The sequence below is a fragment of the Rattus norvegicus genome, chromosome 5 (genome assembly GCF_036323735.1).
Source record: "Rattus norvegicus strain BN/NHsdMcwi chromosome 5, GRCr8, whole genome shotgun sequence".
Lineage (NCBI taxonomy): Eukaryota > Metazoa > Chordata > Mammalia > Rodentia > Muridae > Rattus > Rattus norvegicus.
The window spans coordinates 17,439,567-17,465,784 of record NC_086023.1 but is presented as its reverse complement, the minus strand read 5'-3'; the positions used below and the strand labels follow the sequence as shown (position 1 = coordinate 17,465,784).

The 26,218-nt window shown below is 38.1% G+C and overlaps 1 protein-coding gene across 9 annotated transcripts in view; it reads left to right on the top strand.

The window, feature by feature from the left end:
• The window catches only part of St18 (ST18 C2H2C-type zinc finger transcription factor), a 331,712-nt gene that overhangs the window by 235,310 nt on the left and 70,184 nt on the right, over window positions 1-26,218 (top strand). For 6 of the 9 annotated variants that reach the window (XM_017593173.3, XM_039109332.1, XM_008763490.4 and 3 more), the window contains 2 exon segments: window positions 7,109-7,163; window positions 9,100-9,130. In XM_017593173.3, coding sequence (XP_017448662.1) covers window positions 7,109-7,163; window positions 9,100-9,130 — 86 coding nt within the window. 9 annotated transcript variants of the gene reach the window in all.

The window sequence follows — 26,218 nt, the reverse complement described above, 5'->3', positions numbered from 1 at the left end:
TGACTTGAGTTATAAAATCATCTGCTTTGTCTTTGGTCAAAGCTTACAAGGAACAGGCATGTGTGGCTGAGAGGCTGCTGCTACAGGACACTGCACTAGGTAAAAGGCCAGCGTCAGAAGTCTCCTGCAAGGAGGGTTGGAGACCTGTGACTTAAAATGTCAGAACTGCCAACTGTAAACTTGTAACCATGGGCATGCGTGCTCGTGGCATTGGTACAGCAGGGCCCCCTCTAGGATGCTGAGTGCACTACACTGCTTTCAGTGTCTCCCCCCAACCCCCAGGCTGGAACCAAATACAGGGGATGCAGCCTTGTGTATTGTTATTTGGTGGTAAATAAACGAAAAAACAGGTTGTTTCTCTGAAAAGTGAATTCAAACTCTAGCCATGGGATTAATAACATCTTCTGCTGGCCTCTTTCAGAGCAGCTCAGGTAGCAAGGGAACATTTTGTCTCTTGCAGCTTCTTCACTAGAGCTCAAAGAGGACCATGCCCTGACATCTTCCTTTTGATGGATAAGAGTAATAATAAAAGTCATCATAGGACTAGGGATAGAGCTCAGTGGTAAAGGGCTTGCCTACCATGCACAGGTCCTGGCTTCAATCCCTAATACTGCAAACATGAATCATAAAATTATTAGTAAGAATAATACAATTTTTAGTATGACAAGTTCATTCTGTTTGTATTGTGGCCAACCAAATTATAGGTAAAAGATGCCAACATGTCCTCTGTCATTCACTAAGGTTCTTTTAAATAAGCATTTTTCTGGTCCAGCCTCATAGGCTTTCTTTCTTTTACTTTTTCTCTCACTAGGATGAATTTCAAGATTTTCTACTAAATTGAACAAAAATATTTAGTCACTCTGAGGGGTCAGAGCAGGCAGTTGGCATGCCCAGGTTAACTGCAGAAAGAGTGGTGTGATCTCACTTTTATTAAAAATTAGAGTACATTGAAAGAAAAGTCATTTAATCAAAGAATATAAAGGCTTTTCTAGTCACCAGTGGTCACCTCTGTGCATTTGCTTTGAAATTCGTTGTTGCTGCTGAGTTTAGAATGATGATTTTTTTTCAGTACAACCAACACTCAACTTACTGTTTTAACCGTTAAGTAACTCACATGCTCTAGGGCTGCAAACTGTTGTGTATCTAGTTACTGGTATTTGCCCTTACAGAAATAGTTAATGATTGAACAGATTTAAAAATCTAATGTAGGCTGGGGATTTAGCTCAGTGGTAGAGCGCTTACCTAGGAAGCACAAGCCCCTGGGTTTGGTCCCCAGCTCCGAAAAAAAAGAACCAAAAATAAATAAATAAATAAATAAAATAAAATAAAATAAAAATCTAATGTATGTTCATTTGTATTAAAAATTGGTTAGGTTAAAGATACTTTAAAAATACAATTGTATAAGTATCCCAGATGACTTGCAGGGTTTTCGCCTATGAAAGTGAGAAATTTGATTGTCCATGAGACAAAGTCAATTCGAAATATGTATGTCTTATGAAGAAACTATTTTCTAAAATTTGCCTGTTTTGCAGCAGATAAATTTCAAAATATGAGGAAGGGAAAATATCAAAGGCCTTTTAGATGTTAGTTGTCTTAAGTTATATTTAAATGAGGCATATTTTTAAAATACTCAAAAACATAAAGCTAGCAATGCATCCGACCCCATCCCGTGTCACAAAACTGTGACTTTGAGGCAGCAGTGCTGCAACTGTGGCACACATGCACTTGTTACCTGTGGGGAAAATAGAACTATTTGTTGCAGATATTTGGCAAGAGGATGTAAACATATGGCTCTGGTTTACATTCAACATTGCCACTTGTAGAAGTTTCTAGATAGACTCTACAATAGTGGCAGCCACTTGAAATCAGAAAGACAATGTAACAAAAGTCTCCACTATAAAGTATTTCTTCTTGCTGCTGAAATTCTTGGGGATTGAAGAGCTATCATCAATAATTGGGTGCCTTAAATAAGTGGGAATTAGAAAAAACTGATAAATGTCACTCTGGGGTGCTATGTGAAATCATTTTGCTAAAGCTTACACTTCTAAAGGTTGACACAGAACATGCTTCTGTTCATCCTGAGCAATCAATAAATGCAAGAAAACAGAATAAAAGAAAGGTAAGAATAGAGAAATGTAGACAAAGTCTAGCTCCGCATCTCTCACCACAAGTCAGCACCTTCCTCTATTTAATGTAGCAGCTCATTTCTTCACAACTTTCCTTCTTTAAAGTAAACATCTAGGCTGCCATTTTATACTGACCCACAGGTGCGTTTAGAACAGACTAGCATCATTTTAAAAAGGACAATTAATACTGGCCTCTTTGTCCTCAAGCTAGACAAATTTTATTCTGATAAACTGGCATTATCTAGTGAATTTATTTTCTTGAGTTCTAGGCCTTTTCTAGTTTCCTAGGTTGCTCTTTTTTTAGTTTTCTAAATTTCACTTCTGACAAGGGAAGTATCCACCAGGGATACACAGCATCCCAGGGAGAAGGCCAAGGACTGTCCTGCACAACACAGCAGCCTCTCCATTTTGCAACAAACTTCTCGGGATTGAATGAACCTGTTGTGAGCTGGGGCTTTAGGTCAGAAGAAAGGCACGTGCCTGGCAAATACAAGGCCCTGAATTCAATCCCTAGTACCACTGTAAATAGAAAAATTAGAGTTGACATTCCACAATAATAATGGAATATATCCAATGATGTAATATAGTAAACTATTGTCATTTTAGAAAGAAACACAGTGAGACAGTTAAGAAGTAAAAGAAATTCAAACACGTCTTGATTGATAAAATGCTTTTTGCACAAGTATGAGGACAAGAACTTGATCCCCAATACCTAAGTAAAATACCATGCATAGCAGTGTGCACTCATAAACTTAGTACTGGAGAGATGGAGACAAGAAGGTCCCTAAAACTCACTAGTCTGCCAGTCTGCCTATACCTGGGAGCCCCAAGCCATTGTCTCAGAAAATAAGATGAAAGGCTACTGAGGAATGACACCTAAGGTTGACGTCATGGCTCACACACACACATGGGCATACACATCCACATACGCATGTGCACTCATCCACATGCAGCAACTCCCCAATAATAAAATACACAAATAAAAACAGAAAGCAAAAACTTTAAAAGAAGGGTAATGAACATTGGCTATATGGGGAAATTTCTTCAAAATAAAAGTCCCTGTTTGAGGTAACTGTTGGCACAATGATAACTGTGTAAGAGTTTTCAGAAATTACCTCAAACCAAAGTTACTAGAATGACTTTTCCACATGTTATGAACCTGCTCGTCTCCAAAGAACCAGAGTGTCATAGGGTTCTACATAGGTCTCTGTTGAAGAAAAGGCAAAGTGTAAGTGCAATTGAGTTTATAAATTCTGTGTGATGTTCCTAGAACCTTGTCTTCTCAGAAGACAGCCTGGGACTTGCTTTCAACTCCATAGTAGGGCTCAGATTTCTGCACCAGAGTGTTGAGGGAGAGGTCTATGTTTTTGCCTGTGATATAGCAAACGCCAATAAAAAGAAAAGCGGTCAAGTACAGTAGCTAGGAAACTGCTCATACATCTCTGTAAAGGCCTGTAAGCAAGCAAAGATGCTAAACAGCGTCTGTCATCAGTCAGCTAAATAGACGTCATCGGTTTTCCTGCTTCATTGGTTATCGGCTTATTCCTCTGATTCTTCTGTATCCTCTATGAAACGTTGTTTATTAACATTCTTTATTTTATTAGTGTTTTCTATACTTGCCATTTGTTCGGATATTTGCTCAGCTATCCAGAAGACCATGTACACCAGGAAGCCTTTTGCAAAAGTTTCCCTGTTGATTTATGTTAGATTCTGAACAGGAACTACCTTTTTTTCTGCTGTAATATTTCACATGGTACATGGGAACTACCAAATTACACTGAACTCCCCCCTGTTTGTTTGTTGGTTTATTGACACAGGGTCTCACTGTATAGCCATCGCTGACATGGAACTTTCTATGTAAACCAGGCTGGCTGGCCTCAAGCTCAGAGGATCCACCTGCCTCTTCCTCCCATATGCTGGGATTAAAGGTGTGCACTACCATGTGTTATTCATATTTATGTGGTTTCAGAGAAAAAAATGCAGTGGCAAATTAGAAGAATTGCTGTAGACATCTCGGAAGCTCTACAAAACCCACAGAACAAGTTTTAAGAAATAAATCTCTCTTTAAAAGAAATCATAAATTTTCAATGTTAACAACAATCTTTTCAATAACATTGTAGTGCCTAAGCAGAAAGATAATAAATATCACTTGCCAGTAGGCCAAAAAAAGTTTCTAAGAACTGTAATTTTCAAGATTACATTACATATTATTTAAATCACTTTGCCTCAGTCATGTAACAGTCATGTGCTCCTTTATAATTCATGAGGAATTGGGAAGGGTAGGTACCTCTCCTACCGCTCATCTTCAAACATGCACAAGACAGTGGTTTTCGCACCTTGAATGCACATGATTAGAGCAAGACATCCACTTTAGTACGGTTTGTCTGTAGAAAAACTACCCATGGTCCTTTGCAGTTTATTAAGACCTATGGAGTAATTCAAATGAAGATCATTTAGAAGTTTCTGCTCTCATGTGTAAAGTTCTAGAGAGCAAAGACCTATGTGTATGTGCATGGGCGTGTGTGTGTGTGTGCATGTGCGTGTGTGTGTGTGTGTGTGTGTGTGTGTGTGTGTGTGTGTGTGTGTGTGGTTTTCACAGTGCTTCCTATTACTGAGCTGTGCCATGGTCCAAAAAGATCTGGTTTTGAATTAGAATGGAAGAAAAGATAAAAAACATCTCACAGTTTTAAAAATTCCCACCAAAAAGAAAGGCTTATGTGTTTTAGATTTCTGATTTATTGCCTGCCATGTGACAGACACTGAACTTACCACTGTTAATCAGAATAAAGAAAAAAAGGCTGGTGAAACCGACAGCCTTAAATTTTAGCCTTGTTCCATTGCATGCCTATGAATTGGCCCAAGTTAAACTTCAAAACTAACACTTACATAGGATATATATATATATATATATATATATATATACACATATATATAATCAAAAGAAAAAATAATAGCCCAACGAAATACAGTTATGAGGTGAAATTCCAAGGTCAAGGAGTTTTGTACATTCCTGCACCTTCCCCAGGTGGTATTGGTGAAGAGATGGATATGTCAGGTGGCTACTGCCCAGACCCATGGCTGGCTTATCAATGCTGCTATAAAGAGGAATAATATGTTTCTGAAACTTTTGTATATGCCTCTGGAACTCCTGGCAGTCTGTCTTTCAGTTTTGGTAAAGGAACTCATAGAGTTCCCCCTTCCCTCACGTTGAAGGCCTTTTTCAGAATGGCTAGGGAAAGTTAATGGCACCCGTGTTGGAGAATAATAGACTTGCACTATGTGAATGCTTGCCCATGGGAGTAGCTTCCTCAGAAACATGATGTGTTTCATCATTTTAACCCTCGCATGCTACTGATCTCTCTTAATCTAGTTATTTGTGTACCGCACAGAGCTACGTTTGCATGGACTGAACCACTTTATATGCAGCAGAGATCCTCCTGGGAGGAGGGGATTTCACAACAGTCCATGCCGTCCTGAGTAAACCAAGCCCTTTTAATCCTAGGCAGTGTCGCATCTGTCATAAACTCACATGGCTTTGAAAGAAAGGAAATCAACAGGAAAAAAAAATCACCTCTGTTTTATTGTTGTTTTCTCTTATTGTGTACTTTTAAAATATTTATAACAATGAACCGTTTTATTTAGACTAAAGTGGCTGCTGTTCAGCCAAAGCCGTGAACATTTTTTGTTTGCTAATTTAAAAAGCAGTTCAATGATTGGTGTGGCGCTTATTATGAAGCCATGACAAAAGAGTTCTGGTGGGTTTAATAGTTTTAGCTTATGAGAGCTGTTGTTAATTTCATCTGTAGTGTTGCAGGTGAAAAAATGCACAATGGATAAATAGTCTATATTGGTTTAACTGAACATAATATATAGTGTGTTCTGGAGTTGTTTGTCTCAATAGACTATAGTAATCAAAAGTAATGAACCTATTATGTGCAGGACCTTGGAGAGCGTCGAATGGCAGTAAAAGTGTGGCACATAAAAGGTTTATTAAAGGAAATTAAAGTCCATCATTGCCACACCTGCTCCCCTATTATAAGTCCATGGCAGGTCAGTGCCTTCAATCACAACCTAGCGTCTGAGTGCGGAGTCTAGCTTCCATTACCATGGCAGTCGCACTGCCGCTGTGCATGTCAGGATTTAAGGACTGGAGCCACGAAGCACTCCTGCTCACCATCTCATTTCTACAAGCAAAGTACCTTGTTTATACTGAAGAATTCTAAAAATGTGCAGAAGTGAATTAAATTCAGAGGTTATTACTGGATTCTTGCAAAATGGAAAATGCTCATGGGGTCAGAGTATATGAAAACAAAAGGGCTTTGAAAGCCTGTATTTCTTTGATAATTTATTTGATTACATTTAAAACCTTCAGTAATGATAGGAATTGATGCTTCCATGTGCCTCACTTGGATTTTATGTTTCTTCTACATTTGGGTGATCTCATGACTGGAGTTTTTCTGGAATTCAGAGAGAAATCGTAGTTTGTTGTTGATAGTATTTTGGTGAGGCACTGCAAGGGTTTGTCTTTTGGTTGTATTTTTACATAGGCAATTGTTTTTCCTAACTTAGAAAGAGTCATAATCAGAAAGCAACTCCAAGGGAGGATGTATTTGAAATCTATTAGTCAGTCTGGATTCTTTGGCTTGATATTTGGAAATCTTCTCATTCTAGCAACACTGAGGATGAGACAACCCCCTTTCAGTCTTTGGAATTCTAGAAGCATGCAAATCATTAGCAAACACTTGTGGACAAGGCCATCTGCCCTCTCGCTGTTTTCATTTCTGGTTTCTAACATCTGTAGATGTGTCTCTAAAATCAGTAATACTCCAGAACTGTCAGCCAGATTCCATAGAGCCAAAAGGAAATTCAGGAACACGGAAGGCTGCATGCCTTCATAATGACCTCCAGAATTTCTAATTACATGTTTTCATTGACTGGTCAGTATCAAAGTAATGATCTCAGTACTTGTGTTCATTTTACAGATGGATGCAGAGGTTGAAGATAAAGCGTTGCATACTCTCTCAAAAGGAACCGAAGGTGAGTTGGTGAGCAGCCTCTCTGACACTGTGCCAACCGCACCATGAAAGACGGGCATACCTATGCTTGGCCCTTGTGTCTAGTAAGTGAGGACACCTTTGGGTTGCAGGAGTGATGCTCTCTAGTGACTGGGAAACCAGATCGTCAGTCTATTACCACGGTTAATTGTATGTTTATGCTGTCTGGCTTAATAGTCCCAGTCTCTACCTAGTTCAAGAGAAATGATAACATTTGCTTTTCCACCGTTCCTACTGGGAGTTCCAGACAGCTCCAGAAAGTAATGTTTGGAAGGTTCAACCTGTTGGCTACCCCTATTTTTTTTGTAACCAACAGATGGTAATGTAATATTGAAATATAAACAGACCCTTGATGATCTAAACAGCTGGAAAACAGGATTGACTGGCAATTATACCCCTCCAGGAAAATAACTTTTATTGTAATTAGGTATATTTTGTGACCCTGAATTCTAAGTGGAAAACTAGTTTCACCATGGCTCTGAAAACATTCTAGAGTGCTGTCCTTCACACTCATACTAGAGTATTGATGCTGACTGAGGAGAGCTGAGCCGCTGTAACCCTACCTTCCTGGGAGGGTTCGTGATTTATGAGAGTGACTAAGTAAATGTAATGCATTTGTTAGCTATGCATCAACATATGTAGTCAGCATAGTTAATTCCGATTTAACCAAACACAGGGTCACAATGATTTTTATTCAGTCAAAGATGAAAGTGTTTAGTTAAAAATGTATGTGGTTGTCATTGACCACGGCATTCCAAATGCAAAGTAATCCTGACTTTTCTCTGCTGAGACAGAACCTTTGCCCTCTATTATTATGGAGTTTCAGCTTAAATGACTTTTGAAGTGATCATATCCTATATCTTTAAATTTGAAATAATATGTTTTTAGGGCTCTAATTTTCATGCAGCAAACATCTCAATGGGACATTATGCTCAAGAATACGAGTCTATTTTATTATTTAGAATATGTTCTTGCTTTTTCTAAATAGCAGGATTCTAGAGTTGGACTGTTTGGCTCTTATTTTGATGTCTCAAAGCATACCACTCCACCACAGTTTCAAGATGTGGGTCTTTTAATTTGCAATTATTTTTGGACTTTATTTTTTTGGCAATGCATACACGGCCTTCAATAGAGCCAACATGTTCTTTTAGAAGTGTACTACTGTTTCTTGTGAAGCGTGAGTAATTTTGGAAACCACCTGTTGTCTCCCTCCATATGCTGCTTATCCTTGTGTAGGCAGGTATTTACCAACACAAATTCCTTTAGTTCCTAGAGTTTCAGGCAGAAATTCAAAGCTCTTTGAAAAAGTCCCTTATTTTGAAAGGCTGTTAGTACTAAAAGTGCTGAAGCCTGTTCTTTTCTCCCATATGTAGGATCTGTTTGGAATCAACTTGAGATGCTTACTAGTAAAGCTTGCAGTTCTCTCTACAAACTTCCTTACTGTCATTAAATATGTATACAGAAGTCTGTGATCTAACACATAGGTAGATGCCTGTGTAGAATCTGTGGCCTGGAATAAAATAAATAAAAGCAATAGTCTTCATAGTCCTTTGAGTAGTTCCCCATCCCAAAGAAAATCAAGTTTTCCTTGTTTCTGAATTTTTTTTCAAAATACATCTAATGTCAGGTCACTGTAAAGTCTAACCTACTAATCTATAAGGAGCCAAGGCTACTCAGTGCATCAAACCTAGGATGAATCTGTTTTGGGGCCATGTTGTCTGTCCTCTTATTTCCAAAAGCCCAGAGTAAAAGAAAACTCATTCCATTCAATGAGAAGCCAAGTGGGGTCTGTCCTAGCCGTTCACTAGTGTTAAAGTTTCAGTCAAACAGTTTTAAAAATAAACTCAATTGAGACTTTCTCTTTTTCTTCCTTCCATCCTTCCTTCTTTCCTTCCTTTCTTTCATGTTTTTGTGAACAGTTCCAATGGATTCTCTGATCCCAGAGCTCAGGTAAGACCTCCCCTATGTGACTCTTTCAAATATTGGTTGGTGTGATTAGTTTAGAATGAGTTGTTTTCCCCAGCTCAGAACCCATGCTTCAGAATGAAGACTAAGCCAAAGAGTGACTTTTCTTGGCTCATTCTAACCCTCAGGGAAGCAGAGAAGGGCAGCAGTTGTGTTGACAATGAGGCTGAAAAATATTTGATCTAATATTCTAATTAAATAAACACTTTTGTATAATGTCGATTATACCTGCTTTTCCTCACTGGCCACCTATTTTCTAGGTGCTGGTATGTCTTGTGTGGCGGGACTTTGCACTGATGGCCCATTGGCTAAATAACAAATTGCCTAGATTCTAAGCTATGCAGTTTTGTTGTAAATAATTAGGAAATGCCATCAGCTAGTTACTTCCAATTTTAGCCTACACAATGGAAAATAATGCAATCTTTCTGAAGCATGCCCTTCCATTTCTGTGTTACGTATTATAGCTTAGGCAGTGTTCTGAAAATTCTACCTTACTGAGTGATACAGAAGTTCATTAGATCTGCTTTCACAAAATTATTATCGAAGTATAAATTTTAAACATAAAGTACAAAGAAAAGAAAGGACTTCTGGTAAGAAGGAGTACAGCCTTAAGATACACTTTCCTTGAGTAATACAATTGCCCTTGCCAACCCACCAAGTCCCCAATCCATGAACTGGCCTGACTTTCTGAACTCAGATACCTCTATTTATGTGTGTCGGGGGATGTTTGACACAGAATGCTATAGTGCCTTGCCTACTTACCCTGCAGAGGGACAGGCCATGCCGCTCATCCCAGGCACTGTGCTTGCTGATTTCCCTGCAACACGGGCAGTCAATTACTTCCTCTTTTAAGTGAGTTAACTTGTCTGAGTATCCATTCATTTGCTTATTTAGAATTTGGGTTTACTTTTTAGGCAAAAATTGCTATCAGGAAATCTATATGTTTGCCTGGGTTAATGATATCACCATTAAGAATTTAAAATTTTAAACTAGAGCATTTAGAGCACTGCACATGATATGCGAATACATTTGAACCACATTAAAATTATGGAACTGATCACATGTAAAGTATGAGATTGCTTGCCTCATTTCTAATTGTTCCTTTTAAACAGACTCCTATTTAAAATTCCTGGGGTTTTTTTTTGGGGGGGGGGTTGGGACTTGATGTTTAAACGATGAAGGGGTAAGAGAACCTGAGATGTTTGTAGTACCATACCATGCATTTCTAGAGGTTTGCTGTGACCACATAGATGGATTCCTTGTGGCCATAACCACAATCTTTTTAGGGAACCAAGTCATTCACAGAAAGGAAAGGGCCTTTTTAAGTGATAGGAGTTTATAAAAGTGACTTTAAGTGAGACAAGTCTGGAGGAATGATGTGCATGCATTGACCTAGATGGAGTGTCTACCTCAGATGAAGATACAGATAGAATTAAAAGAAGAAAATGTATGGAAATGTCTTATGTAACTTTTTGTAAAAAAAATTCTTTTTAAGTATGCTATTAGCATTAATGACTACAGTAAAATTCGTTTTGTTAAGAACCTATATACCAGATGTTAACTTTATCATCCAATCACTTCATTTAATCCTCACAGTAACCTTATATATAATGGCTGAAATTTTCAAAACAAACATGAAAGTCAATAGCTAATGCCAGTATCCCACAGGTGCACAGGTAAATCATCTGAACTCCTGATTCACAGACCTGTTTCTCTCCTGGGCTGGGCTTCCTCTCCTCACAGTTAATCCAGAGGAAGGTGAAAATCACAGAGCAGCTATCCCATCACCTGGGTGGGACCTCAAGAGGCTAGACCTCAGAGTGCCGCAGTCAGCCCGGGGCTGACCTACACCAGACTAATTATGGACAGGGAATTCCTTGTCTTCTAATTATATAAAAATTATTCATATCAAATATCTCATTTTACCTAATCGGCTAATAAAATAATTCAAAGGGAGGATCTCAGTGGCTGGAGAAATTCACAAATTTTCAGGTCTCCTGAATGAGTTCAAAGAAGTACTTACTGAAATTGAATCTCTGTGCTCAGCAGGACAGCCATGCTTGGGATTCTTTACAGTGTAACCTCACCCAGGCCGAGACCCTACCTACCATTCTGCATGTCTTGTGGATGAAACTAAAGTAGTGAGCTATATGAAAACATGTATTGGTATCCTTTTTAGTTTTTCTGTCCAGTTTCCTAGATTCACTTCTAACCAACTCCATTGGCTTTTTGTAATTGAGCATCACAGCCATGTGTCTGAATTCTAAGTGCCACTAAGAAATGTGGAATTCTTTTCCCAACATAGGAGTTCCGAATATTTCATAGAGAAGGTTGATAACTTTACACAGTTCACTTTAAAATGAACTGGGCATGTTACTGCTTTCAGAGTGGTGATTTACAAAAAAGTAGTAATACAAATGAAGCTAATTTCAATATACTGTGTATTGTTCGTGGCACTAATAAAAATTGATACTGACATTCTCATCTCCTTATTATTCTGTATGCCAGCTACTATCATCACCATTAAAAAAGCAATTTATAACCACAGGTCCACCTTTAATCATCTCCCTTATTAGCATTTCCACTTTTCCTCTACCATGTTCAGGTTACAGGCAGTATAGAGAAAGCTCTGCTGGCTTCCCCAGTCACAACCAGTGCATTATCTCTGCCCTCTCCTTATTACCACTCTCTGAGATCTGAACCTATGCTATTGTATCTACTAATTCTGGTAATTGGGTCTCATGTTGGCAGTCAGTCCACCCCCTTCCTCTAATTAGGAAAACATATTCTTACCTCTAAAATGACTTTCTTATGTGACTCCTTAGAGAGACAAATAAACACAAGGCCCTCGGGTACTTTATTGTCCTTCAGTGGTCTATTGCTGTTACCAATTTGTCAACTCAAGTGTTATAATGAAATGTCCACTTTGATGTCTCTTCTTACTTTATTTTCTTGAATATTTTACTTTACTTAAAACACCACCTTTGATATTGTAAGTTTTAAACTGCTGAATCTTTTATGAACTCTAGTCAATAAGTTAAAAAGCTAATGCTTTGATGAAATAGATGAAAACTATTCTAATTTACAAAGTTAGATGGTGTCCGTTTTTCTCATGTTTTCTAACAGCCTCATTTTAATACTTTATGCATTCAATTTTAATAAAATAAAGCTTCCATTACTAGTCATGATGATATTAAAACTACATGAATATTTCTAACAACTAGGTAATAACTAAATAAAATATTAACAGAAACTTACTTGGTAGAAAACCATTTCAAAATTTATCAGGGAAGCCTTTTACAAGAATGAAAACAAAATGAAGTTTGGTACTTAGCAAGAAAACTCAGTGAACTATTATAATACTATCATATATTTGTCTATTTGCATAAAACCTGATAGCACTGAACTAGTTACTTATTAGCCCCTGAATCCACTCACATTGACTTAGTTCTTGAAACAATATCCACAATATCTAATTGGATCCACATAATAAGCCAGTTAGCACTCAGGACAAATGACATTAACTGTATTTTAGCTTGGGTTCTGGGTCAGGCTCAGGAAGTCCCTAAAGTGCAACCTGAGTAGGAGACTCAGAAGGAAGAGCTTGGGTTCTGTGTGCCCACTACTTCCTGCAGCTTCTCTGTAGCTTCCTGTCGTTTCTACCTACCTCTGCTCTGGTAGACTGTCCGCCATGTCTGCAGTCCTGTGTCCTAGCTACTTTAACTTAAATTTTGTCAGCAAATTAATAAATCAAAGCAAAACATGTCCTGGGTTAAAAACAAGCTCTTCTATGCTTTCATTGTTCCTAGAATGCCAGTTTCAAAGTGAGCACTGCCTCTTTTTTCCAACTGGTTTTCATGCATTGACTCTCATTTCAAGTCTATATGAACATTTCAAGAAATGACACAAATTCCTGTCTTGCATAATTTTTGTTTCTTCATTGGTGAATTATCAAGGGCCTTAAACTTTTATTTTGCATTGTGAAAGAGTTGCTGGGCTAACCATGAAGTCCTAGTCTGTCTCACACCCTTAAATTAAAGTACTAAATGACTCTCGTATCCCTGGGTTCCATGTCTTCAATTCAACCATCAATGTTAGAAAGTATTCTTCAAGCCTGAGAGGTACTGAGCCTGTACAAATATAATTTAAGAAAATTAATCCAGAGCCATATGACAACTAATCACTTATCATTTATGATTTTGGGTGTTAGGAGTAATCAAGGCATGATGTAAACTATCAGGGGGGGCTATATTCAGGACATGTTTGATTACTGTGTGTTTTAGAAATGGGTCTTGAGCATTTCAGGTTCTGGTCTCTGAGGAGAAGTTTTGGAAATTATACACCAAGGATACTGAGGAATTGGTAGATTCCCTCGTGTAGATTATGTTGATAGCTACGGTATTTTTCAGCTTAATTCTGCACTTCCTATGTTACATTATATCTCCTACCAGAAAATACTATAGAGCTAAGAAATAAATACAGCTATTCAAAAACTCTAAAGCAAGTTGCAAACAAAAAATTTTATTATGCCTTTGTTATCTCTTGCTTCCATGCTCAAACACTATCTCAAGGAAATTGGTGATTTCTATTAACCCATTGTTGATATAAGTGAGAAGCCAATGTCACTAGCATCTCTAGAAATCACAATTGTTGCCGAATTCTACTACCCCAGACTATTCAGTTGAGCCACAAGGGTTCATTTGTTGTCTGCTAGGATGTTTTCCAAAGCATGTTTAAATTTTCTGCTCCAACCAAAGGATGAATGGCTTTGATATTTATCCTCTCACTGCTTCTCCTGCACCTGTGCAGCGTTGATACAGTGGACACATAACAAACAGCACCCGCAGTAAAGCCATGGACTCAGGTAACAGCATCCCCAGAAGGGATATAAACAAAGCATTTTCCCAGGCAGTGGGAGAGGTCACTTCTAATATCTTACCCGTTTGCCAGCACATATAAAATACAAACATTCAGACCCTTAGTCTAAAGATACCCCCAATTTTTCATTTCAGTCTCATCCCCATACTTCCTTCCAAGAAAACTCTACTCTTCATGCTGTTTCCTCTTTTGCTATTATAAATACAATTTACAGAGAAATTGTAAATAGAGGTATGATATTTATATTTTGTTTACTTTTGAGATTTTAATTTAATTGTGAGCAATGCTTCAAAAAAACACTGAGTAAAAGTTTCTCTGTGAAATACAAAATAAAACACTTTTTTTGCATCTCAATTTTGTTATAGGCTCTGGCTGACCAAATTCTCCTCTTTTAGTTTTTCTGTGTGGAACACGTGTTCATTCTTTACAGCTTAGGAGTCACAACGTTTCCTCTCTGAAGTGTCCCATGACCTCCTAGATGGACTAAATCTTTCTTCCTTGCGTTTCCAAAGCTTCTATACTTCTCTCTTTAAGTCACCAGCTCCTTTGGCCCCTCAGCCCTTTTGTTACGCATCCTTCCATTTGTCCATTCACTTAGAAGGAAGTGGATTCTCAGCCTTCAGATGCAAGGCTAGTTTGGAAAGACAACAGAAAGGGAACAAATTAAATAAAAATCTAATCAATTTGATATAATTTTGTCTTTTTATATAAAATCTACTTCTTTAAATATAGAGAATTTATTTCATTCTTCTTTGAATCCCCATGTTACTTTAGAAATAAAATACTCATTCATCATTAACCTCTATATTTGTTTTTTGTCTTTTAGTATAAATCATGTTAAAGGATACATTGTATAAGCATTTCTATTTAGCCTGTTCCTTCTTTATAACTGGCTTCAAAGTGCCAACATGAATGGGAGAAAACACCTAAGACCCTAAGCCTAGAGAAGGAGCTAGTCAGTTAATAGTTGCTGAGAGGAGGAGAATCAGTCTTCTCTAAAAACAAGCCTCTTGATAGGCTATCCAGTGACAAGTGGTTTACAGACACAGGTGCACACACACACACACACACACACACACACACACACACACACACGGTGGCATGTGCATGTATAAAATAGGAATTTAAAAAGAAGTCATGAATTTGAGAGAGTTCAGTCAGAGAAAGGGGTTGGAAGTAATGTAAATATACTACTTAGATATAAAAGTTTCAAATTTTGTTTAATTTTAAAAAGTGCCAGCCATGCCTCCTCTTCCAATTTCTTTCTACTGACCTATCCCTTCCCTTATTTTTGAAAAAATTTTTATTAAATTGTGATGAAGACAGATGCCATTTTTATTATGGCCATGCCTCCTCAAAGTCATTAGTGCTTCCACTGGTCCCTCAATTGCATGTCAACCAGTTGTATATTCTATCAAGTACTATAGTAAAGTGTTAAATGTAAAAGTGAGTTGCTCTTGTTCTTCTCAATATCTACTATGGCCTGATTTAGTCATTTATAGTCAAGAAGAGAAGACAAAACTTTGAGACAGAAACAAATACCACCAGTCCTGAGCAGAGGGATCTGAGGAGAGGGGCCATACAAACAAGCCAGTATTCCAGCAGGACATGTGAGTACTTGAAAGTCAAAGCCTCAGGCTAGCCAGTGCTGAGGAGTGTAGGGACAGAACCCCACCTGATTCTCTGCACCTTCCTGATGTGGCAACCATGGAGTCAACTGTTCTTCCAGGTTCATCTGTGGGAGCAATTAAGTAAGCCTTGCAGACTCTTCACAGTGCCCACTGTAATAGATGCAGAGCTCCCCATAACCCCTCCAAGATCCCTGAGCCCTCTTTGCATGAGGATAGCACAACATAGCCAGAGGTCAGTGTGTGGGAGGATCACTGAGCTTAAAATAAGAGCAGGAAGGCCAGGCCTCCAGGCATTCTAGAAAAGACGTGTTCTAACTTGGCAGCCATCTTGATTTCCTTCTACCACTTGTGGCCGCTTGTCTTTGATTCCCTAATTACTTAACACTAGGTTCCTCGGGGTATATATTTCTTTCTCTGTACCCATGATTCTCTGATGGTCTTATCTCTTTAAGTACATGTATGTGAAAAAGGAATCTATACCTCCAGCTCTCCTTTCTTCTTTGAACTTCAGCTGCACAATCACCTCCAAAATGAGTTCCCTGGGAGACTGCTTATTACAAACTGATAAGCAGATCCTCTACCATGTGATGAGGATAAACAGGAACATTACAAATGGGAAACTTTCCTTTAAAAACACATTGGGTATTTCTCTAGGTTCCAAATTTTTAGTTCAGGAATAATGGGAAGAGGACAAAATTGTGGAACAAATCTCTCTCAATAAATTGGTACTTCTGTTGCAGGTGTGATGTAGTCACATGTTCTTGGAAAAAGTAATTTGTCTTCGTTTCTAAATTACATCAACAGAAGAATTCACCTTTATGGGTGAATCTCATTGTGCTTTATTTTCTGTCCGTGGGTTGCTGTGACTTTGTTTCTGCCAGCCTTAGGCTTACTGTGTCATACACATGCATGTGCACACTGGCTAGATGGCCCCTTCTTTCCCTCCACCTCACATTTTAGAGTTTCTGTTCCTAGAGTTTTCTCTAGGGAACAGAAGGACATCTTTGAATTACTCTGATCACTGCTAGCTATAGTGCTTCTTAAGCTTAAAGCCCTTCTATATTAACTCCATTGAGTTTGGGTGTTTCTGGAGTTATCACTTCTTCACAAAGCAAAAGTCAACAGCTGATGAGCTGTTTAGAACATATTGACTTTTGCTTTGTGTAGAAGTGGAACCATTTTAATAAGGGAGTACCTGTCTCCCAGACACACACTGGAACATTTAGTGATTTGAATTAAGATAACATTTTATTAATTCATTTGAGAGTTCCATAAAATATAGTTTGATCTCATTCACTCCAACTCCTCCAACATCTATCCAACTTAGTTTTCTGTTCTGTCTCATTTTGTTTTTGTTTTACCCCATCAGATTCAAATGGTGCTTCTCAAATACTCTTAAATAAGGGCCCTGCCCTGGTCAACCCTCTGCGAGGTCATATCCTTAAAGTAAACTGATTCTCCTCTTTATCCTAGTAGCTATCAGACGCCAATATCTTTACAACAAAGAGTAAAACACATATGCGCTTACCTCTTCACCACCATGCCATGGTTTTCTTTCTGGCCTGGGTTGGCACAAACTTAATGCATGCTATGATTATTGTGTGAGTATACATGTGCACATGTCCTGTTGTATCTTTTAAACACTGTTTCTCTGTTTTCATCCACCATCTGTCTCTTACAATCTTCTCAGCCCTTCTTCTAGCATAATATCCAAGCCTTGGGATAAAGAGTTTGATATAGAAGTCCCATTTAGAGCTGAGCACTCTATAGTCTTTTATTCTCTGAAGATTAACCAGTTACATATACCAGTGTTATTTACCATCAGAAGTGTCCCTGATTATAGATGAGATATGCACTAATCTATGGGTATGATAACAATAAGTCATCAAGGATGATTCTAATCCTATGTCTGCTTGGTAGAATAATAATAGTAGGTTCTTCCCTAGAGCCTATAACCTATCTAGTCATAGGCTCTTGATGCTATGATGGTGTGAGGTATGAATTAGGTCTTAAGTCTAATGAGAATGTAATTTGATACTGCCGTAACATTTTTGCCAATATTGTACCAGTGTCTTCTAGCAGAGTCATTATTGGAGCCCACAAAGTTCACAGCTGGATAAAATTTATTATTAAATTGGAATAAAAAAATTAAGTGGAAAAGGGAAAAAGTAGAGAATTTTAGTCTGAAGAGCAGCAAGTGAAACCTTAAAAGATTAGAGTCAGTATTGTGTGTGCAATGTCCCAAGACAGCACATAGGCCCATGTAGAAGGAGTGCAGGGAAAGCCACATGAAATTAACACAGAAATACAATGGGTCTGGATTGTGCTGAAAATGATATGCCATTTTAGAACTTGTAACTCATTGAGATATAAAGATTCTGTAATGTTTTGAAAGATGACATAATGATTTTCCTGTTAGTAATATTACCCCGGTCTGTGCAGAAGAGGCTGTAGATCATGTGTTTAGAAGCATATAGAGTAGTGAGAAGTTTACTAATCATACCAATAAGAAATTTTGGGTGACTTGGTCTATGATGGTACCTACAGGGTGATGGAAGATTCTGAACACATTTGGAAGAGGAAGCTAACTCACGTTACTGTGAGTGTAGATATGGATACAGAAAGGAGTGAAGACTGGTTTAAGACTTGTAACTGTGTTATCCACATGACTGAGAAGCAAGATTTGAGCTTCCAGATTAGGCTGCACAATCTGGAGCATGTTGAGTTGACATGTTTACTGGCTATGGAAATAGAATATACTCAGAAATATCATATCCAAAGTGTGTCTTGGCTCTCCAATCTCATGAAATCCCCCTCTTCTTGCACTACACTAAAGATGATTCAAATATTTTTATTTTGTGAGAGGGTGAATGTTTCTATCTTCCCTCTTTGCATCCTGGACAAAAACCAAGGTCAATATATAAAATCATCTGGCCTGCTAAGAGTAGAAAGAGCCCTTATGCCAAGTGAGCTGCAGGATCTAGCTACTATTCATGGCAGGAGCTGGAGGAGTACATATGGGCTGGATCCTAGGGGTGCTGGATCAAAGGTATGGAACATCAACTTGGATAAGAAGAAGTTGATGTGGAAGCCATCTCTCATGTTACAGGATTTAATACCCTGTCAAGGAGCCTGGAGGATGGTACTAGCATGCTGATAAATTGGCTCTTGGAAGGCTAGAGAAGCAACATCACACTCTAATTTAGAAAATCTAGAACTGCCACTGCAAACAATAGAAGAGAGAGACATGACCATTCATGGAATCTATGCATAGGCCAGAAAAACTACCCTATAAAATTTTTTATGCCTTGCCAAGTTTGTAGGTCTGAGGAACTTCTTAGAAACCAAGTCCAGTGATTCCCTGTGTGGGAAGTCCTTCTCACAATGATGGCTTCATGGCTATTGTTTCCTTCACCTGTTACCAGGAGGATCTATGACAATGTTCTTGAAGAACAATTGTTCTGGTGAGGAAAGACTGTACAAACATTTCAAGAACTGAGGTATATTATGGTCATACTCTGACTCCACTTTTTACCCTAACTCTTCCCAAATCTCAGTGTCACATACCCATTACTTTCCAACTTCATGTCCTTTTTATCTTTTCTTTCATAAATAACCCAAGTCTAGTCTTAGCTGCTTATACACTCATGAGTGTGGATGACTTACCAAAAGAAAGCTGAATTTCCATTCTCCAGAAGTAGAAGTCACCAGCTATTAACAGCTCCTCAGATTGGAATGGAAGCTCATGACCCACCCCAAATACACACACACACACACACACACACACACATGCACGGATGCACGCGCACACACACACTCATGAGGTTTTTTTGTAAGTGCTTTTTGAGATTAAAATATGATAGTATAATTTACCCATTATCTTTCTTCCCTCTAAACCCAAACCCTCCGGTACACCTCTTTGCTCTTTTTCAAATTCATTCCCTCTTTTTTTATTGATTGTTGTTATATAAATATATGTGTGTCACAAAGTGAGGTGAGTGCATTTCTAAATATGTAAATATAATATACTCAGTCTGTATGATGTTACTCATATTTATGTTTTAGGGCTGACCGTTTGCTATTAAATAATGAACTGATGTACTCTTCCCTGGGGGAGATGATTTCTCCCATTCTCAGCATTCTGTAGTTGCCTGAAGTTCTTTGTGTCATGCTGAGGCCTTTTGTGCTTCCTACAGTAACAAACACTCACCCTGTTAGACACTTCCTTGTATCCTCCTTGCTCAGCTCGTTTTTGTCTGGTGGGTAAGACTTTATGAATGGAGCTTCTGCCTTTTTTAGGACAAGGTCTAACAACCAATTCCTTGATCCTCTAGCTCTTAAAATCTTTCCATCTACTCTTCTGAAATGATCCCCAAGCCTCACTTGCTGAGATCTGGATTATATTGTAGTTACTATCTGTTGGGGCTGCATTTTGGCATTCTTCTGTAATGGCCTCTGATAGTTCTAAGTGTCCTTGATGAGAGGTGAGCTATCTTATCTGTGGATATAGACAAATGCTTTGAATGTAGCTATGCATTATGCTGTTTTAGTTCTATGTTCTCTTCCAGTCTCCATGACTATACTAGGCCTGTAGTTGACTAGGGTTCCAGTACCAGGCAGGATGTTCCTCCAGTTGACTAGGACAATTTAATTTTCTTAATGGAGATTTTTCTTGATTTCTCAATGTGTTGAAGATTTGATCTAGCACATCTTCCAAAGACACAGATGTTAAAGGCATGGTGCACAGCCTGGCTCCTTTAGAAGGCGGAAGGAGTATTAGGATGTACTCTGAAGAAGGTTGGTGGCACTGTCCATGTCCTCCTCTTGCACCCATCCATAAAGTAAAAAATTTTGATACATTTTACTACTGCAATGTAGGCAATAGGACAAGCCACTCATGGTGAAACCCACAACCATGAATTGCAATGAATTTTTTTCTCCTTCCAAGCTGATTATAAAAGACTTTTTGTTGCAGTTACATGAAACTGACATACTATCTGAACTCTGCCCCATAAATTTCTGATTCTTCCCTTATTCATCATTTTCCAAAATATTTATCCTCACACATACTAGTGTACCTAGTGTAGAAAATTTAACTAGAAATTTTCATTTTTCTTTTTGCTTTAATAAAAACTCTAGGAAGGGAGATTTTTTCAACTTCATTCAATGCTATATCTTTATTGCCATCTTTATATATATTATTAAAATCCTCTTATAGCTAGTAAACTGAGCCTTAGTACTGTCCATATGCACTACTATTGTTGCAAATTGTTGAGTTGTGTTTTTTCCAAGAAGTATATAAAAAGCCTCAGAAATCAGCTGTACTAATTACTAGTTATTGTTTTAAGTATAGAATGGATTTGTTTTATAATTGTGATGTGGAATGCAGTGGACTCATACATAGTTTCTCACTTTGGGTAATTTGCACTGGATAATCAGACTAATGTACACACCAATGGCACATGGAAACATTTGTAAAACAAACTTCCCTGTAGTCATACTAAGCTCTGTTCTGAGTCCATGAAAAATGACTTCCTTTTCTTGCATCAAAGAAAATGTTCTCTACCAGTAACTCAAAGTAATTGTGTGTCATCCTTTAAGAAAAAGTTGAGGCTTATAATTGTAAGCCAAATAGGTTTTGTCAGTTGGCCTATACAGGAAGCCTGACATTTGGAAATCTTCCTGGGGTCTTCCATGATTGGCTGTCTCAATTCACTGGATTAAGTCTTCTCTGTTTATTAAATCACAACACCAATGCCAGGAAGCTCACTACTTCCTATAATTCCAGCTTCAAAGGACTGAACTCACATCTACTAGGAGAGCAGTTAGCACTCTAACCATTTGACTATTCCAGTCCCCAAGCCACCTGCCCTTTTTTAAATTGACAGCCTGTCCTTTTTACTGGGAAGAATTCTTTTGTAGCCTATATCATGCTTCATAAGATACATGTTTCAAGTACCTTCCCCTGCTCTGTGGTTTCCTTCTTAATTCTTGTCCTTTGAAAAGTCTTTTTAGGTGTGTGATGTATGGTAGGATGGGTAGAGAGCTGATCTCCATGAACCATGGAAACTGATGGAGACCCAGGGATGGTCTACATCCGAACTGGTACCTTCTGATACCAGAAATTTTACATTTAAATGTGATATAATTTACTAGTTTTGTCCATTAGGTTGGTGTTTTTAAATTAAAATTTTGCATCCCTTAAGGTTATGAAAATGTTGCCTCACACTTTTTATAGTATAAGTTTTAAATCCATAACCCTTTCAGAATTATTTTGATATAGTAAACCACCATTACCCAAAAGCAATGGAGAACATCAACCTAGTTGAGGTATATTTTCCTCAGTTGAAAGAAATGCCTATCTTTGCCATTCCCACATTGAAGGTCACTCTTGCCATTAAGTAAAGCATGGAACATTGTAGGACTAGCCCTGCAGTTCCTCAATAGTCAGTTCTAATAACCAAGATGGTGGCTGAATGTCTAAGGTGAGTATGATTTCGTGTACATGGATACTCTGGACCAAAAACAGAACAGGATAGGGCCAAATTGTATCCTGTACCTCAGAATGGCATAGTTTAAAACATGATTTATTTATTTCCAAATTTTTAAACATTTCTTGATTTGTGATTAATGGTTGATAAAGAAACTGAAAAATAAAGGCTGTAGTAATGAGGAGAAAGTACACAGTGTGCTGGACAGGTATTTGAGGTTTTGCTTGTTTGTTTGTTCCAGAAAAACACCCATTCTACCGAAAAAACAACTATTTCTCCAGTGACACATACCTTCACTGTAAGGTAGCCATGGAGTAGGTCTGTTTCTGTCCCCTCAGTGTGGAACATCTACAGGGTTCCCTCCATCTGCATTTGTGTTTGCGTTGAAAAGGCTGGACACTACCAAGTTGTATGACAAGACTTTGCAGCCAATGCCATCAGCTCTCCAATTTTATTTTTACTCATTTCCAAATAGTTTTTGCTCTTCTTGGGTTATTTTTTATTTCTATAAACTGGAGAATTAATTTTTCTGTTTCTTTTTAGAACTCTCTTGGTGCTTTAATGGGGATTACATTGATCTGGGGAATTTAGAGAAAGATAGGATCTTTTTGTGTTGAGTCTTTTACTCATGAACAAGTTATAGTCTTTCCTTGACTTAGCTCTTCTGTAATCTCAAAAAGGTGTCAGTTTCATGGAAGTTTTGCCCCTCGTCTGTTAGATCTGTCCTTAGGTATTTTTCACATCATGATGTGATTCTAAATGGCCTCATTTATTATTAGTTTATAGATGTGTTGTTATCCTTTGAATAACAACCTCACTATATTTATTTCCTTGTGATCAAATTCTATTTGTAGAGATTTTGGGATTTTCTTCAGATACAATCCCAAGGCTGGGGATATGGCTCCATGTGTAAAGTGCTTGCTTTCAATGCAAAGACCTGAGTTGAAATCCCAGAAGCCATCCATGTAAAATAAAACCAAGCACAACAGCACCTATAATCTCAATGTCCCTATGTTGAAATGAGAGACAGAGACAAGAGATTCCTGGGGAAACTCACAGGACCACTAGCCTGGCATGTACAGTAGCAAGTAAGAGACCCTGCCTATCAAATAGGAAAGACAAGGATTGATATCACTAACCCACACATATATGCACCCACACATGCACAAGAACATAAATATGCACATATATAAGTATCCCTCACACACACACTCAACCAGTTTTAAAATTAAAATCCTATTACTATGAAAAAATGTTCTGTTTTTAATCATCATGCCTTTGTTTTTATATCAATCTTCTTAGTACAGATTCATATCTCTTGGCCCTTGCCAATGGATTTATAGTGTTCTGACCAATTATAAGGCATCCATGAAAATGTTGGATGCAGAGTTTAATAATTGCTACCTATTTTTCTATTTCATTCATTTGTGAGATCTCAAAACAAGTGCATTTTGGATCTATAATTTTAATTGGCTTAATATCTTCTGCTTGCACTGAGAATAGACTACTATTGAAAACAGACTAGAAAGCATATAGTGTGAACCTGGAGTTTCCAGTGTTTTGTGTTTTTTTCTAGAGCCTGAAGTTTTCACAAATTTAACTTATAGAAAACATCCTGTGGTGATTCTCTTGTGACTGTTCTCTATGTGTGGCTTGTGTGAGTGAGTTAACTCGGGTATATGTCTTACAATATAATAATATTTTAAATTAGAATTCCAATTTCTAAATGGAGTCTTTCTCAGGAATGTAACCCCAAAAGTTCTCATGGGTAAATACAGATGCTATGAAACTAGTTTAATAAAATCAAAACCCCAAAATATGATGTTTAAAGTGTTTGGTGCATTGATTAAGTCCCCTGGGGGGCTCAGGGTGTTTAAAGCAACAGTTTGATTGAATAGAACAATAAATGCAGAGCTGACTGTATTTTTCTCTTTCTTTCTCATCTGCTAGAAAAATATAGATAATAGAGCTCATTTATTTTCTTTACATTTCAGAGCTCTGCAGATGGGAAAACACAGCCCAGTGGAAATGATTTCTGGCAACCTTGAGAAGATATGTTAGCATTCTGTGGCATTTCTCTCTGTGACATGTAAAGCATGGCTTTGCCTCATTGCAGTGTCACAGAGAAGTGTCACAATAAAGCCAAAATAGTGTGCCCTCAGGGAAAACTAGAAAGGGACCATTTTCCATGCACACACAAAGGGTAATATTTATTATAAAGCCTTTCATTTTAGCTCCAAATGCTGTCTGGGCTGTGAGTACTTTGCAGCAGAGAAATGCGCAGAATGTGAGATTTAAAGCAAATGTTATGTGTAAACTTAATTTATGTAAATGTAAATAAGAAGTAAAAAATAGAATGTACTCATGGACATGTGTGCATTTAGTCTGTAGAGTGCTGAGAAGTACCTGAATCAGCTGGTGCTGGCTGAGTCCAAGAAACGCTGAATTGTGGACTACACTGCTCTGTCTTGTCAGCACAGAAACTCTTTCTTTAGTCCTTAATATTTATAATATAGAAATTATCTTTGCCGTTTGCTAGATGGGAGATTGAATGTGTCAAAAGATCCAGCAGTTCATGGCAGTTTACACAGCCAGGATCTCTGACTCTGTTTCAGTACCATTAATGGAAGATAAATCTAAACCTGTACTTGTAGATAAATTAAATTTGTTCTTCCATAGTTTCACACTTGTGTAAATGTATTCTGACCACTCTTACTCTACCCTCTATCTCTCCCCTCCTACCTCTGTCATTCCAACTTTGCCTACAAGTCTCTTCCATATCACCTCTTTTTGTTTTGTGACCCTCTGAGTTTAACCAGGCCCATTCACCATACTATCCAGTAGAGCCTGGTGGTCCCATCTGTGGGAAGACAATGATCTTCTCCACCCCTAATATCTATAAATAGCCAGTAATTCCACAGTGATGAGTATGGCCCTGTAATTGACTAACTATTGACAGGCCAATCTTGTGGGGGTTCTGGGTAGGCAGATTCTGTTGTTGTGGGATCATCTTCCAATGGTTGCGAGGCCCAGAAGGTAGTATTTCACAGCCCTCTCCTTTTGATCCAGCTCTTGCGTTCTTTCCATCCATATGTAGTATAGTGTTTCCTGAACTCTGGGGTGGGGTATGTAAATGTCCTGTTAAGAAGTGAGTGCACACTGATTTTCAGCACTTTGAACACCTATGAGTCTGTATTTGCCAGTGTTTGAAGAGAAGCTTCTCTGGTTTAAAAAAAAAGACTAGCATTATTTAGAAAGCATGAATTTGTACTTTTGATTTTAGAAATATGTGCATACCTCTTCATCCTACACTCACAAAATTATTATTTTTCCAAATATTGAGCTTGCTTTTCATCACCATGGACAGCTATCTCATAACGGCCAAGCTACCTCTTCACTTTAGGGCATTATAAGATTTTACCTGTTTAGATATTTAATTTAAATTAATTATGTCTATATATGTATGTCTATGTGTGAGTGCATGCACATGTGAAAGCAAGTGCTGGTGGAAACCAGAAGCAGGTCTTCAATTGCTTGGAGCTAGAATTATATGCAACTATAAGCTGTCTGATGCGGGTGCTAGGGTCTGAATTTGGGTCTTCAGTGGCACCTGCCCATAGTTGAGGCACTGTCTCCCAGCCCTTACCACCTTGTTCATTTTTTTTTAATTGCTGTGACTCAATGTGATCTCTAGATGAAGTGTTTCCATGTAAATGCACCTGAACATCACTAGCCAAAGCCATACATCGAGCACCTTCAGCTAGAGAGCGGTTTCTACATAATGTCAAATCCATGCAGAATTTGGCCAAATCTATTGTTCTGGTCTGGCAATATGGGAAATACAACAAGCCTTGAGAGCCTGCACACTGGGTTCAATTGTCGATCCCACCAGATAGTAGTTTTGTGTGTTTGTTTGTGGAATGCTACTTTCTTCGTAACTGAGTAATCTTCTATGATAATATTAAGAAGGATAAAGTCTGAAGGACCAGCCAGCATTGTGCAGCCCTTATCTTTAAAGAAGAGAATTGTATTTCCAGGTTGATTAGCCCTCGCTAACTAACCCCATGATGAAA